Source organism: Falco peregrinus, chromosome 5 (genome assembly GCF_023634155.1).
Source record: "Falco peregrinus isolate bFalPer1 chromosome 5, bFalPer1.pri, whole genome shotgun sequence".
In the NCBI taxonomy this organism is placed as follows: Eukaryota; Metazoa; Chordata; class Aves; order Falconiformes; family Falconidae; genus Falco; species Falco peregrinus.
Window position 1 is genome coordinate 101,542,324 of NC_073725.1, and position 11,791 is coordinate 101,554,114.

General features: G+C 68.6%; 4 protein-coding genes across 6 annotated transcripts; 2 read left to right on the forward strand and 2 right to left on the reverse strand.

Moving 5' to 3' along the window:
* Window positions 1–271: 271 nt before the first annotated feature.
* ARPC4 (actin related protein 2/3 complex subunit 4) lies at window positions 272–2,317 on the reverse strand. Its single transcript, XM_055805245.1, has 6 exons — window positions 2,157–2,317; window positions 1,914–2,032; window positions 1,422–1,533; window positions 1,246–1,341; window positions 931–1,101; window positions 272–496 (listed from the first exon to the last, which is right to left on the reverse strand). The coding sequence occupies exons 1-6, from the start codon at window positions 2,157–2,159 to the stop codon at window positions 491–493; spliced, it is 507 nt and encodes a 168-aa protein (XP_055661220.1). The 5' UTR covers window positions 2,160–2,317; the 3' UTR covers window positions 272–490.
* Window positions 2,318–2,520: 203 nt separating this feature from the next.
* TADA3 (transcriptional adaptor 3) lies at window positions 2,521–5,461 on the forward strand. The gene is made up of 8 exons (XM_005229986.4): window positions 2,521–3,018; window positions 3,138–3,388; window positions 3,557–3,662; window positions 3,827–3,968; window positions 4,142–4,245; window positions 4,369–4,478; window positions 4,613–4,798; window positions 4,875–5,461. The coding sequence occupies exons 1-8, from the start codon at window positions 2,812–2,814 to the stop codon at window positions 5,065–5,067; spliced, it is 1,299 nt and encodes a 432-aa protein (XP_005230043.1). The 5' UTR covers window positions 2,521–2,811; the 3' UTR covers window positions 5,068–5,461.
* A 249-nt stretch (window positions 5,462–5,710) lies between these two features.
* CAMK1 (calcium/calmodulin dependent protein kinase I) lies at window positions 5,711–9,360 on the forward strand. 2 transcript variants are annotated; one of them, XM_055805548.1, is made up of 12 exons: window positions 5,711–5,959; window positions 6,414–6,528; window positions 7,233–7,419; window positions 7,653–7,727; window positions 7,800–7,938; window positions 8,037–8,163; window positions 8,255–8,330; window positions 8,413–8,525; window positions 8,623–8,701; window positions 8,800–8,887; window positions 9,001–9,127; window positions 9,205–9,360. In XM_055805548.1, the coding sequence occupies exons 1-12, from the start codon at window positions 5,726–5,728 to the stop codon at window positions 9,258–9,260; spliced, it is 1,416 nt and encodes a 471-aa protein (XP_055661523.1). In that variant the 5' UTR covers window positions 5,711–5,725; the 3' UTR covers window positions 9,261–9,360. The 2 variants fall into 2 exon arrangements, with proteins under 2 accessions (XP_055661523.1, XP_055661524.1); XM_055805549.1 differs by having other exon boundaries at window positions 5,865–5,959; window positions 7,288–7,419.
* Window positions 9,361–9,605: 245 nt separating this feature from the next.
* OGG1 (8-oxoguanine DNA glycosylase) lies at window positions 9,606–11,398 on the reverse strand. 2 transcript variants are annotated; one of them, XM_055805550.1, is made up of 7 exons: window positions 11,210–11,397; window positions 10,867–11,135; window positions 10,620–10,799; window positions 10,362–10,540; window positions 10,149–10,290; window positions 10,021–10,070; window positions 9,606–9,943 (listed from the first exon to the last, which is right to left on the reverse strand). In XM_055805550.1, the coding sequence occupies exons 1-7, from the start codon at window positions 11,317–11,319 to the stop codon at window positions 9,839–9,841; spliced, it is 1,035 nt and encodes a 344-aa protein (XP_055661525.1). In that variant the 5' UTR covers window positions 11,320–11,397; the 3' UTR covers window positions 9,606–9,838. The 2 variants fall into 2 exon arrangements, with proteins under 2 accessions (XP_055661525.1, XP_055661526.1); XM_055805551.1 differs by lacking the exon at window positions 10,149–10,290 and having other exon boundaries at window positions 9,883–10,070; window positions 11,210–11,398.
* Window positions 11,399–11,791: the final 393 nt, after the last annotated feature.

The window sequence follows — 11,791 nt, forward strand, 5'->3', positions numbered from 1 at the left end:
TGCGCCCCACCCCCACCCCAGCTCCCCACTCGAACCCCAGAACCCCCCCGACAAACCCTTTTGTGCCCACACCTGGAGACCCCCCCCAAGCCCCCTTTCAAACCCTTCCGTACCCACAGACACCCGTCACGCCCCGCCCCAGCCCTGCCCGCACCGTCGGGGCTGCCCCCCCCGCCCCCGCGCTGTTTGCCGTTGCCATGGCGCCCGGCCCCGCCCCCCTGGTGCCGCGGGTCCCGCCGTTACAGCGGGATGAAGAAGGCGGAGGCGACGGTTACAGCAAACGAGACCGTTTAAAAAACGAGACGAGACAAGGGCAGCGACCGGAGCCGCTCTGCCGCAAGCGGGGGCTGCTCCCAGTTCGGCCGCCCGGCCCGGCGGGGGACAGGCGGGGCCCGGCCCGGCTGTCCTCAGCGGGGGGAGCGGGAGCAGGCGCAGGCACAGTGCCTGGCGGGCACAAGCGTCGGGGAGCCACGGGGTCCTGCACCACGGCCTAAAACTGAAAGACAAGAGAAGAAGATGCGTGGCCATCAGTCCCTGCCCACGGGCACTTCTCCAGCCCTCACCACCCTCCCTGGTGACAGGGAGAGAGGCCACTGCTCACGGAGAGCCCCACTCAGCTTCTCCTGCTGCCTCGCCTGGGCACTGCACAGCCTGTCGCAGCAGCCACCGGAAGGGCAGTGCTCCCCATGGCTGCTGTCCACCCCCAAGTGCTGTCTGGGGGTCTCAAAAGCTGGCACTTCACGAACAAAAGGGTATGAGCACCCCTGGGCATCCTCCCCAGCATGCCCAAGAGGTTCCTTGGGCAGAATGTCACCACCATCCCCAAAGATGGGATGGAGAGGGCTCTGGGGACAAGGGCCATGTTGGGTTTGAGCCCCACACCCCAGTCCCAAAATGAGGAACCCGCCTTCTTCTGTTTCAGAGCCTCACATTCTTAAGAAACTCCTCTGCCACGATGCGGGCCCTGGCATTGACAGAGAGCTTCATCTCGCTGATCTCCTTGTCGATCTCCTCCATGAAGTGGATGACAAAGTCCACCAGCTTATGCTTGTACATCTGCTCTGTGTGGAAGTTTGTGATCAAGAAGCTGATGTCGTAGCCCTGGGGAAGAGAGAAGCACCCTGGGGATGAGCACCAAGGCCACTGACCACGCAATCCTACATCCCAGTCCAGCAGTGGGGACCCCCCAACCTCGATGCCAGGAGCAGAGCCAGGATCTGCCCTGCTCCCTCCCTGCCACCTCACCTCCACGGGCTTCCTGCGCAGGATGAAGAAGTTCTCAGCCCTCATCATCATGAAGCGCATGAATTTGTGGCACAAGATCTTCTCGATCTCGTCAGCCTGGGGAGAAGAAAGGGAAGTGAGGCTTCACCTGTGCCAGGCATGAGCTGCCCACCCGCTGCCCGTGCCCTCCACCTCACCTGTTTCACTGCAATGCTGACACGCACAGAGTTAATAGAGCCCTCGATGAGGACCTTCTCTTTCTCGTTCCTGCTGATGATCACTGGCTGCAACAGCAACTCTTTGCTGCTCCTGCAAGCAGAGGAAGGGCAGGACTGACTCAGAAGGATTTACTTGTCAGGAACAGGGATGGGGAGCACACAAGTGGGGAGCCGCAGGGATCACAGAGATGCGGAGGTTTTGCTTCATGCTGCTACAACATGCTTTCTGCCTCCTTGAGGCGTCCATCCTTCGAGGCAGATCCCCGCTCCGTCACAAGCTAGATCCGAAATCCCTCGGCTCCCTGCGGGCATTAGCCCCGTGACTAAGGGGCAGCGGCCGGTGGGTGCAGAGGCCTGCCCCGCTGCGTCCGGGCTGCCCAGCAAACGGGCAGGGACCGGCCAACAGCCCCCAGGGTAGGCAGCCCTGCCGGAGCAGGGCTCCACCGGCGCCCCACCTCCCCCCCCCCGTACCTGACTTCCACCTCGGGCTTGTTGTGCCGCTCCACCACCTGCGAGGAGAAGTTCTCCAGGCACAGCGCGGCCTGCAGCGTGGCGCGCACCGCGTTCAGGTACGGGCGCAGCGTGGCGGTCTGCGGGGACAGGGCGGCGTCAGCCCGCGGCCCGCCCCCGATCTGCAGCCCCCCGCCATCCCCGGCCCCCTCATCCCTCTCCGCCGCCCCCCGGCCCGGCCCGGCCCGGCCCCCCCCGCCCTACCATGGTGGCGGCGGCGGTCCGGTCCCGACAGGAGGAAGTGGCTGGTCACCTGTTCCGGGATGCGCGGGACCTCCCACTGCGGCGGGAGGGGCGCGACGGGAGGCTTCTGCCCCTCGCCGAGAGCCTGGGCGGTGGCGGCGAGGCTTCTCTGCGGCACGGAGCAGGGACGCGACGGCGCTGAAAAGCGGGCGCGGTGGCGGTGGCCGTGGCGGCGGCAGGATCCCGCATGGTTCCCCCCGCGCCCCGCCGTGATTGGTATGGTCCTGTCATCGCTTCCATATTAGGGAAGGGAGATGGAGAGCGGGCCGGGCCAATGAACCGCAGGTGCAGGGCGCGGCTGCGCCAATGAGAGAGCGAGGGGCGGGGCTCCCGCCGCCAGTAGGGGCCGGAAGGGGCGCGCGGCCTAGGCCCGGCCTGGCCCCGCGGTGCCGCCCGCCCGCGGCCCACGCTGCTCCCGGCGTCCCGCGGCCTCCGCGGCGCTCCGGGGCAGCGCCCTGCGCCTTGTTCCCCTCAGCACCCCATGATCTCCCGTCCGGCTCCCCGTAACCCCCCGCTCCGCTCCTTTTCCTCTCAGCTTCCCCCGTAGCCCCCCGTGCCCGCCTCGGTGTCCCGTAGTTCCCCCCCCCCCCCCCCCCGGTGCCCGGTCCCCGCCGCCATGAGCGAGCTGAAGGACTGCCCGCTGCAGTTCCACGACTTCAAGTCGGTGGACCACGTGAAGGTGTGCCCCCGGTACACGGCTGTGCTGGCCCGCTCGGAGGACGACGGCATCGGCATCGAGGAGCTGGACACGCTGCAGCTGGAGCTGGAGACGCTGCTCTCCTCTGCCAGCCGCCGCCTCCGCGTCCTGGAAGCCGAGACCCAGGTGCCGGGACTGTGGCCGTAGGGTGGCTCCCCATCCTGCTCCTTCCCACCAAGGGGCTGCCTCGAGTCCATCTGCCCAGCGCTGGGTGTGGGACCTGATGGGGCATCACTCTTTTCCAGATCCTGACGGATTGGCAGGATAAGAAGGGTGACCGGCGATTCCTGAAGCTGAGCAAGGATCATGATGTGGGCACCTCTGTCAAACATGGGAAGCCCAAGAAGCAGAAGCTGGAGGGCAAAGGTGGCCATGGGACTGGGCCTGGCCCTGGCCGGCCCAAGTCCAAGAACCTTCAGCCCAAGATCCAGGAATACGAGTTCCAGGATGATCCCATTGATGTGCCCCGCATTCCCAAAAACGATGCTCCAAACAGGTGTGTGGGGGTTTGGGGGGCGTTGGGATCCTCCATCTCCTTCCTCACAGCACCTAGCTTGAAGACTGCTGCCAGCCCAAGGAAAGAGGTGCCCTGGGGGAAGGGATGTGTGTGTCAGCTCCCATGGGCTCCCTGCAGCTCTCCCTCACAGTTCATGCGTCCTCACAGGTTTTGGGCATCAGTGGAGCCATACTGTGCCGATCTCACCAATGAGGAGGTCAGAGTCCTGGAGGAGCTGCTCAAGCCGCCGGAGGATGAGGCTGAGCATTACAAGGTGAAAAACTCCTGAGCCCATCCCCAACCCTCCCTCCTCGTTTCCTCCCTGCCCTTCCAGCACCTCACAGCGAGTGTTCCCACCTGGGGATGATGCCATAGTGCTGGCAAGTTGGGAGGCGAGGTGGGGAGCTCTGGGAGCTGTGCCGAGCCCTGCTCTTGCAGATCCCACCGCTGGGGAAGCATTACTCCCAGCGCTGGGCCCAGGAGGACCTGCTGGAGGAACAGAAGGATGGGGCTCGGGCGGCAGCTGCTGCTGACAAAAAGAAAGGCGTTCTGGGGCCACTGACCGAGCTGGACACCAAAGGTGCCCTTGTCCCCCACCCACTTTTGCCTGGAGGGGCTGTGAGAACCCATGCCTGGCAGAGCCGAGCCCTGGCCGCTGGCCCCATGCCCTGGGGTAGAGGCTGCCCTGCCCTGCTGCTCATCTCTGTGTGTTTAGGGTTGGTTTTTTTTTTCCCCCCTCCCACTTCCTCCCAGATGTTGATGCCCTCCTGAAGAAGTCGGAGGCCCAGCATGAGCAGCCGGAGGATGGGTGTCCCTTTGGGCCCCTGACGCAACGTCTCCTGCAGGCCCTCGTGGAGGTGAGGAACTCGGTGGAGCTGTGTGGCAGCCTGGCTCCGTGGGGCTGTGCTGTGGTGTGGCCCTGTGGGGCAGCACTGCTGTGGCCTGGCACTGTGACCCTTCCCTGATGCTCTGCCCGCTAGGAGAACATCATCTCCCCTGTTGAGGACTCCCCCATCCCTGAGATTGCCGGCAAGGACTCAGGAGCCGACGGTGCCAGCACATCTCCCCGCAGCCAGAACAAGCCCTTCAGGTGAGCAGCTGAGGTGGGCCCAGGGCTTGGCGCTGCCTGCGGGTACACCAAACGTGCTGGTGCTTTCCCAGCCCTGATGCGTTGTGGGGAGCAAAGGGCATGTGGTGGGCAGCAGCCGCTCTTTGTACTGGCAGTGTTCCCCACACCAAGTCGCTGGAGGGGCGGATCAAGGAGGAACTGGTGGCCCAGGGCCTGCTGGAGTCGGAGGACCGGCCGGCCGAGGACTCGGAGGATGAGGTGCTGGCCGAGTTGCGCAAGAGGCAGGCAGAGCTGAAGGCCCTGAGCGCACACAACCGCGCCAAGAAGCATGAGTTGCTGCGGTGAGAGCAGGCTGGGACGGGTGCAGGTGGTGGGCTGCCGTGCAGGGACTTACACTCCCATGTGCCCGCTCCCCAGGTTGGCCAAGGAGGAGCTGCATCGGCAGGAGCTGCGGCAGCGTGTCCGCATGGCCGACAACGAGGTGATGGATGCCTTCCGCAAGATCATGGCTGCCCGGCAGAAGAAGCGCACACCCACCAAGAAGGAGAAGGACCAGGCCTGGAAGACCCTGAAGGAGCGGGAGAGCATCCTCAAGCTGCTGGATGGGTAGTGGGGGCTGAGGACCCCTGTCTGCCATGGACCTCAGCTACGGGGGTGGTGGCCATGGCCCAGTCACCCCCAGAGTGCCTGCATGCCTGCAGCCTCCCAGCATGGGATTGAGGGGGCGCAGCCCCCGCACACCCTGGTCCTGCTCTGTCTGCCCAGCTGGGTGATGGGTCCCGGCTGCTGTCCCCTCCCTGCATGGGACTGTCACTGACACAAGCTGGGGACCCTGTGCAGGTGCGGGGGTTCCCTGCGGGGAATGGCCCCTCCTGGCCCGCAGCTTCTGCTCCCGTGCACCCCCAGCACTCTCCCTGTTCTCCTGGGAAGGTGACATCAGCCAGGCAGGGGGTGGATGTGGTGGCTGCTGTGAGGCGGCTCCCACCGTCCCCTGTCCCTCCCCACTCCCCGCCCCCACGGCGTAGGCGGGGGTGGGTGGGGAGGGGAAGGGGCCAGTGGGGGGGCGGCCGGGCTCTCTGTGTACCAGTGGTTTCCGCTGCCACATGTGTGGGCAATAAAAGCAGCCCGGTGCAGGCGCTGGTGTGGTGGCCTCGGGGACGGCGGGGCGCGGGGACAGCTCTGCCGTGGGGCGGGGTGTGTGTGAGCTGGGGTCCTGCTGGGGCGGGGGGTGGCTGTCTGTCCTGCAGCCCGCGGGGCGCCTGCCCCACATGTGTCCCCAAAGGACCCACTCGCGCCTCGGCCACAGGTACGCGGCCCTCGGCCCTCCTGCGCGCCCCGCGGTCACGCGTGTCCCCCCGCGCCCCGCCGCGCCGTTCCATTGGCGGCGGGCGGGGCTGGCCACGCCCCTCCCCGTGACGTCAGGGCTGGCCGGCGGCGCCGCGCCGGGAGGAGTCGCCGCTGCTCCGCGCGGGGCCGGGGCCGGGGCCGCCGCAGCGCCGTCGGTAAGGGCCGGGCGGGGCGGGGGCGGCGCGCCCACGCGCGGGGCCGGTGCCCACGCGCGAGCCCGACCGGCGGCGGCGGGGTGCGCAGCCCCCGCTCCTACGCGTGTCCCACCCGGCGCGGCTGTGGCGGCTGGCGCGCGTGCGGGGGTCGTGGGTGGCGACCCCCACACACGCCCACGCGTGCGCCTCTGCCCCTCCCCCGGCGCGCCCGGCCCGCGCCCGGGCAACGGGAGGGACCCAGCGTGTGTCCGCCGTGGGGCACCCCACGCCAAGACTGCGTGGGGCGGGGGGTGGGTGGCTGTGGGGCTGGAGCAAAGGCGGGGAGCTTGTCCCTATCACCGCACGACCATCGCCATCGACCACGTCCCCTTGTCCCCGTGGCCCCTCACCCCGCGGCCACAGTGCCCCCGTCCCCCCCCAGCACACTGACACCCTGTCGCCGCTCGTGTCACAGGTGGGAGTGGGTGGCCCCCGCGGGGCACCATGCCGCTGGGGCAGGATGGGCCCAGCTGGAAGAAGAGGACCGAGGACATTCGGCGCATCTACGACTTCCGAGAGGTCCTGGGCACGTGAGTTGCAGGCGGGAACGCGCCGCTGGCACCCACTCGTGGCGCTGGATTCGCCAAAACCACCGTGTGCAACCGTGCCAGCTCCGGCACTGGCCCGAGGCGGGGGCCGCCACTGGGCTGGCACCCCAGGGACCTGCCGTGGGGTGCAGGCGGGGGTCTGCGGTGCCACCTGCCCCGCCGACCGCCTGCCCCCGGCGCTGCCCCCCCCAGCCCTCCGGTGCCGGCTGCCGCACCGAGGGGGCCGGGCAGGGGTCCCCTGGCTGGCACAGGGGTCCTGGCGGTGCCCGGAGCACCCTAAGGCTCTTAGGCTGGATTAGCGGTTAATTACAGCAAGGCTTAGGGCCTGGCAGGGCGCAGGCACGCTGCCCGCCACCTGCCCCGTCGGGGCGCGGCCGATGGCTCCCGCCGGGCACCCTGGCCTTCGGGTGGCCCCCGTGCCCCCAGCCGGAGTGGCCCTGCTCGCCCTGGGTGCCACAGGGCATGGGGCTGCCGAAACCCACCTGGGGGCTCATCCCTGGCATGGCTCAGCCCCCGCTGCCACGGCCTCGCCCTGCCTGGTAAGGGGACAGTGTGGCCGTGCCGGGGGGGTCGGGCACTCCATCCCTGCAGGGCCGTGTCCGGCTGTCCTGGCGGGCGGCTCCCACTCGTTTTTCGCCTATAAATAGCTGAACTTTCTGCCTGTCACCATGGCAATCATGGCACAGCGATGGTGGCTCTGGCCGGCGGCACCCCTGCCCTGCTCACCCCTCGCCCCCCCAGGGGGGCCTTCTCCGAGGTGGTCCTGGCAGAGGAGAAGGCGACGCAGAAGCTGGTGGCCATCAAGTGCATCGCCAAGAAGGCGCTGGAGGGGAAGGAGACCAGCATCGAGAACGAGATTGCCGTCCTCCACAAGTAGGGGCTGTCCCAGCACCAGGGTTGGGGGGGTCCTGCTCTGCACCCCCTGCCCAGCACCCGGCACAGCTCCCCGCTGCCAGCACCCGGTGACGGGTGTTACTGGCAGTGCCCAAAATAGCCAGTGGCGCGTGACGCCCTGCGGGCCGAGCCTGGCGGCTCCCTGTCCAATGGGGGGCCAGGGTGGGGGCAGCTGGGAGACCCCCTCACGCCCCCCATGCTTCCCCCCCCAGGATCAAGCACCCCAACATCGTGGCCTTGGATGACATCTATGAGAGCAGCACCCACCTCTACCTCATCATGCAGCTGTGAGTGACGTTGGGGGGGGGTCCAGAGTGGTGCGGGGGGGTTGTGCTGACTGGCACTACCCGTCCCCGCAGGGTCTCGGGGGGGGAGCTCTTCGACCGCATCGTGGAGAAGGGCTTCTACACCGAGCGGGATGCCAGCACCCTGATCCGGCAGATCCTTGATGCTGTCAAGTACCTGCACGACATGGGCATCGTCCACCGTGACCTGAAGGTAAGTGGGTGGGGGACATGCACATGCACAGCCCCCTGTCGTGCTGGTGGGGAAGGGGACCTCGGTGTCACCCCTCCCTGACCACCCCCTCCGCGCAGCCCGAGAACCTGCTCTATTACAGCGTGGACGAGGACTCCAAGATCATGATCAGTGATTTTGGGCTGTCAAAGATTGAGGGCTGCGGCAGCGTCATGTCCACAGCCTGTGGCACCCCCGGCTACGTGGGTGAGCTCCTGCCACGGGCTGCCACCACCCTGGGTGTTGGGGTCCTTCCCCCAGGGTTGGGGTCCCCCCTCACCCCTGCCATCCCCCCCAGCCCCTGAGGTGCTGGCACAGAAGCCCTACAGCAAGGCAGTGGATTGCTGGTCCATCGGGGTCATCGCCTACATCCTGTATGTACCAACCCCCTCTCCCCCTCCCCTCCTCTCCCCTGGCCACCTGGGGCCAGCATCCCCCTCCCTACCACCCCCCCAGGCTCTGCGGGTACCCCCCTTTCTACGATGAGAACGATGCGAAGCTCTTCGAGCAGATCCTGCAGGCTGAGTACGAGTTTGACTCGCCCTACTGGGATGATATCTCGGACTCCGGTGAGCTGGGACCACCAGGGTGGTGGGGGCTGGGATGCCGGCATGGTGTCATGGCAGCTGGCACAGGAGCTCACAGCTGTTCCGTGCCCCATCCCAGCCAAGGACTTCATCCAGCACTTGATGGAGAAGGACCCCGGCAAGCGCTTCACCTGCGAGCAAGCCCTGCAGCATCCCTGGTATGGGGGGCACCTGCTGCTGTCTGCCCCCCTCCCTGGCTCACCCCATGGCAGCCGTGGGGCAGGGGACCCCCCCGCTGACCGCCCTCCCACCCCAGGATTGCCGGGGACACGGCCCTGGACAAGAACATCCACCAGTCGGTGAGCGAGCAGATCAAGAAGAACTTTGCAAAAAGCAAGTGGAAGGTGAGCGTGGGGTGCTAGGGTGGCGCAGGGGGTGTTGAGGGGGTGCAGGACCCCCCCCCCCCCCCCCCCCCCAGGCACCTCGTGCCAGGTGATGGATACCATGGGGTTGGCAGCAAGCTTTCAACGCCACGGCGGTGGTGAGACACATGAGGAAGCTGCAGCTGGGAACCAGCCAGGAGGGCCCCGGGCAGATGACTCCCACCAGCCCCGGCGAGCGGCTTATGGGGAGCACCAGCAATGGTGAGCTCTGGCCCCCCACCCCCCGACCCCCCAGCCCTAGGGCTGACCCCAGGCCCTCACCCCGCTCCTTCCCACAGGGTCGGACTGTAGGTGCCTGCCCCTGAGCAGAGCTCAGCGCCTCCCACCGGACTGAGCGTGGCCCCACACGGCCACATCCTGGGGGGTGGGGGGGCAGGGGGGGGGCCACCCTCCCATGGGCACAGTGTGAGGTGAGGGGCCCTGCAGTGCTGGAGGTGGGGGGGTGGTGTGGGGGGCACCCTGCCCTGCTCGCATGGGTGTGTGGGGCTGCCCCCTGCCACAGGCTCGCAGCAGAGCCCTGCATGGGGGCAGCCCTCAGGAAGCACCCCCCCCCCCCCCATCCCCCCCCCGAGCTCAGGGCTGCGTTCTGGGCCGCCTCCCACACCCTCTCCCTCCCCCCCATGCCTGTCCTGGCACTGCCCCACACCCCCCCCAGCATGCTCAAGGAGAATTTTCCAAATGGATGTTTCTATTTTATTGCTTGTAATAAAGGCAAGAGGCCAACACCGCTTGGCTTGGCTCTGCCCTGGGTGGGCTGGACACAGCCCCGACCACCCCCAGCCCCACTGGCCAGGGCAGCAGCCCCTGCCAGGCACACAGTGGGCAGGGGACAGGCAGCTGCCTACACCCCTGTCCATCCCCAGCTGGGAGCAGGCACAGGGATCCCCCGGCTCTTTCCCTCCTGGGGTGTCCCTAGCGGGTCGTGTCCCCACATCTGTCCTGGCCTCGGCCCCCCGGGGCCCGATCCTGGCTGCCAGCCGGCTCCTGGCCCTTGCGGAGGTCAGCACAGAAGAGGACCTGGCATGGGGAGGCATGACAGGGCTGGGGTTGGGGGCGAGGGCTGAGCCCCGGGTGCCCAGGAGCAGGGTACTCACTGCCTGTGCCCAGCCGGCGCGGGGGCCCCACAGCCCTCGGAAGAAGTCACCTGCAGAGAGAGGGCAAGTGCCAGCTCCAGGGGTACCATCCCCATGGGTCCTGTAGGGGGGCCCAGCCCCATCCTCACCGATCTCTTGGTGGGCCCGGGGGCTCAGGCTCCTGCCACCCAGCGCCATGCCGTAGCGCTGCCGGGCAATGCGCCAGACGTGGGTGTCCACCGGCACGGCCTCTGCCTTGTCCAGCGCCATCAGGCAGACGCAGTCAGCAACCTGCAGCCAGGCAGCACCATCAGCCCCCACCACCAGCCCCACTCCCTGTCCTCCTCCGCCCTGGCACCCACCTTAGTGCCCACGCCGGGCAGGGTGCACAGCACCCTCCTGGCCTCAGCGTAGGGCACGGTACGCAGCTGGCGCAGCCCCTCAGCCCCGAGCCCTTCAGCCACGGCCCGCGCTGTCCCGCTGACAAACTTGGCCCGGTACCCAAAGCCCAGTGCCCGCAGCCGGGCCTCAGCGTCAGCGCCTGTGGAGGGGCAGCGGCGGGACACAAGTGGGCACAGGTGAGGCCACAGCATGGTGGCAGTGGTGGGGCGATGGCGGACCTGTGAGCGCTGAGAGGGAGGGGAAGGCGTGAAAGGGCCGGGCGTCGAGGCGGCAGAGGCGTCGGCCGAAGGTGCGGCAGAGGCGCTCGATCATGCCGGTGATGCGGGAGACGTGGTTGTTGGAGGTGCAGATGAAGGAGAGGAGGCACTCCACGGGGTCCTGCCGCAGCACCCGCACCCCTGCCGGCGGGACATGGTGAGGGGACGCGGGGCGGGTGCCATAGCCACCCCCGTGGGGCCACCTCACCTGGGAAGTCAGCAGCCACCTTGCGGAACAGGGGGTCGGCAGCCCCCCAGGCACGGTACAGGGCTGGAAGCCCCACGTCCAGCTGGAAGTAGTCACGCAGGATCTGGTCCGTCTCGGCATCGCCCGGCTTGGCTGCCCCGGCGGGACCCCCCTCCTCATCCCCCTCCTCGCCGTACAGCGTGTACCAGAGCCGGTCCTGCTCCTGCCGCAGCGTCCAGACGCGCCCCTCCAGCACGCCGGTCCAGGCCCCCGGGCTGCTCTGCCACCACCTGCGGCACACGGGCCGTCGGGGCCGGGCCAGGTCCCGCCGGGGCGGGCTGGGGCCGCCCCCCGCGCTGCTCACCGGAACGTTTGCCCCGACGCCAGCACCAGGTCCAGGCGCAGCTCGGCCGACGGGCAGGGCAGGCAGCGCCACAGCGCCGGGCAGGCGGCCGGCGAGTCCCGCAGCTGCATGGTGGCCGGGTGGCGCAGGGGCCGGCCGCCTCCGGTCAGGCCCCTATTAGACCTCTACCCCAGAGCCCCCCACAGACAGCCCCCCACCCCGCCAGCCCCACAGCCCCCGCCTCGGTCCCCCAGAGCCCCCTCAGCCAGCCCATACCCAGGTCAGCCCCCTACCCCGCCAGCCCCTACACAGCCGCACAGCCCCGCCCCACGGAGCCCCTCCATACCCAGGTCAGCCCCCCAGGCCTCGCCCTGCAGCCCCCGCCCCACAGAGCCCCCCCAGCTACCCCCGAGCCAGGCCGGCCCCCCCAGCCCCCTACCCCGCCCGCCCCCGCCGCTCCCCACCATAGAGTGCCCCTCCACGCAGGCAGAGCGCCCGCCCCCGCCCCGGCGGCGACGCTCTGTCCCCACTTCCGGCCGCGGCCCGGAAACGCGGCCCGGCGGCGCCCGCCCCACGCCCGCCCCCCGCCCGCAGCGGCCGCGG

Coding starts and splice junctions, on each gene's coding strand:
- ARPC4 (XM_055805245.1), bottom strand. Junction 1,342..1,421: donor TCAGCATTGCAGTGAAACAG/GTGAGGTGGAGG, acceptor TCTTCTCCCCAG/GCTGACGAGATCGAGAAGAT. Junction 1,102..1,245: donor TGCGCAGGAAGCCCGTGGAG/GTGAGGTGGCAG, acceptor TCTCTTCCCCAG/GGCTACGACATCAGCTTCTT.
- TADA3 (XM_005229986.4), top strand. CDS start 2,812: ATGAGCGAGCTGAAGGACTGCCCGCTGCAGTTCCACGACTTCAAGTCG. Junction 3,389..3,556: donor AAAAACGATGCTCCAAACAG/GTGTGTGGGGGT, acceptor GCGTCCTCACAG/GTTTTGGGCATCAGTGGAGC. Junction 4,799..4,874: donor AAGAAGCATGAGTTGCTGCG/GTGAGAGCAGGC, acceptor CCCGCTCCCCAG/GTTGGCCAAGGAGGAGCTGC.
- CAMK1 (XM_055805548.1), top strand. CDS start 5,726: ATGTGTCCCCAAAGGACCCACTCGCGCCTCGGCCACAGGTACGCGGCC. Junction 6,529..7,232: donor TTCCGAGAGGTCCTGGGCAC/GTGAGTTGCAGG, acceptor ATCATGGCACAG/CGATGGTGGCTCTGGCCGGC. Junction 8,888..9,000: donor TTGCAAAAAGCAAGTGGAAG/GTGAGCGTGGGG, acceptor TGGGGTTGGCAG/CAAGCTTTCAACGCCACGGC.
- OGG1 (XM_055805550.1), bottom strand. CDS start 11,319: ATGCAGCTGCGGGACTCGCCGGCCGCCTGCCCGGCGCTGTGGCGCTGC. Junction 11,136..11,209: donor GCGTCGGGGCAAACGTTCCG/GTGAGCAGCGCG, acceptor CGTGTGCCGCAG/GTGGTGGCAGAGCAGCCCGG. Junction 10,800..10,866: donor GGTGGCTGCTGACTTCCCAG/GTGAGGTGGCCC, acceptor TCCCGCCGGCAG/GGGTGCGGGTGCTGCGGCAG.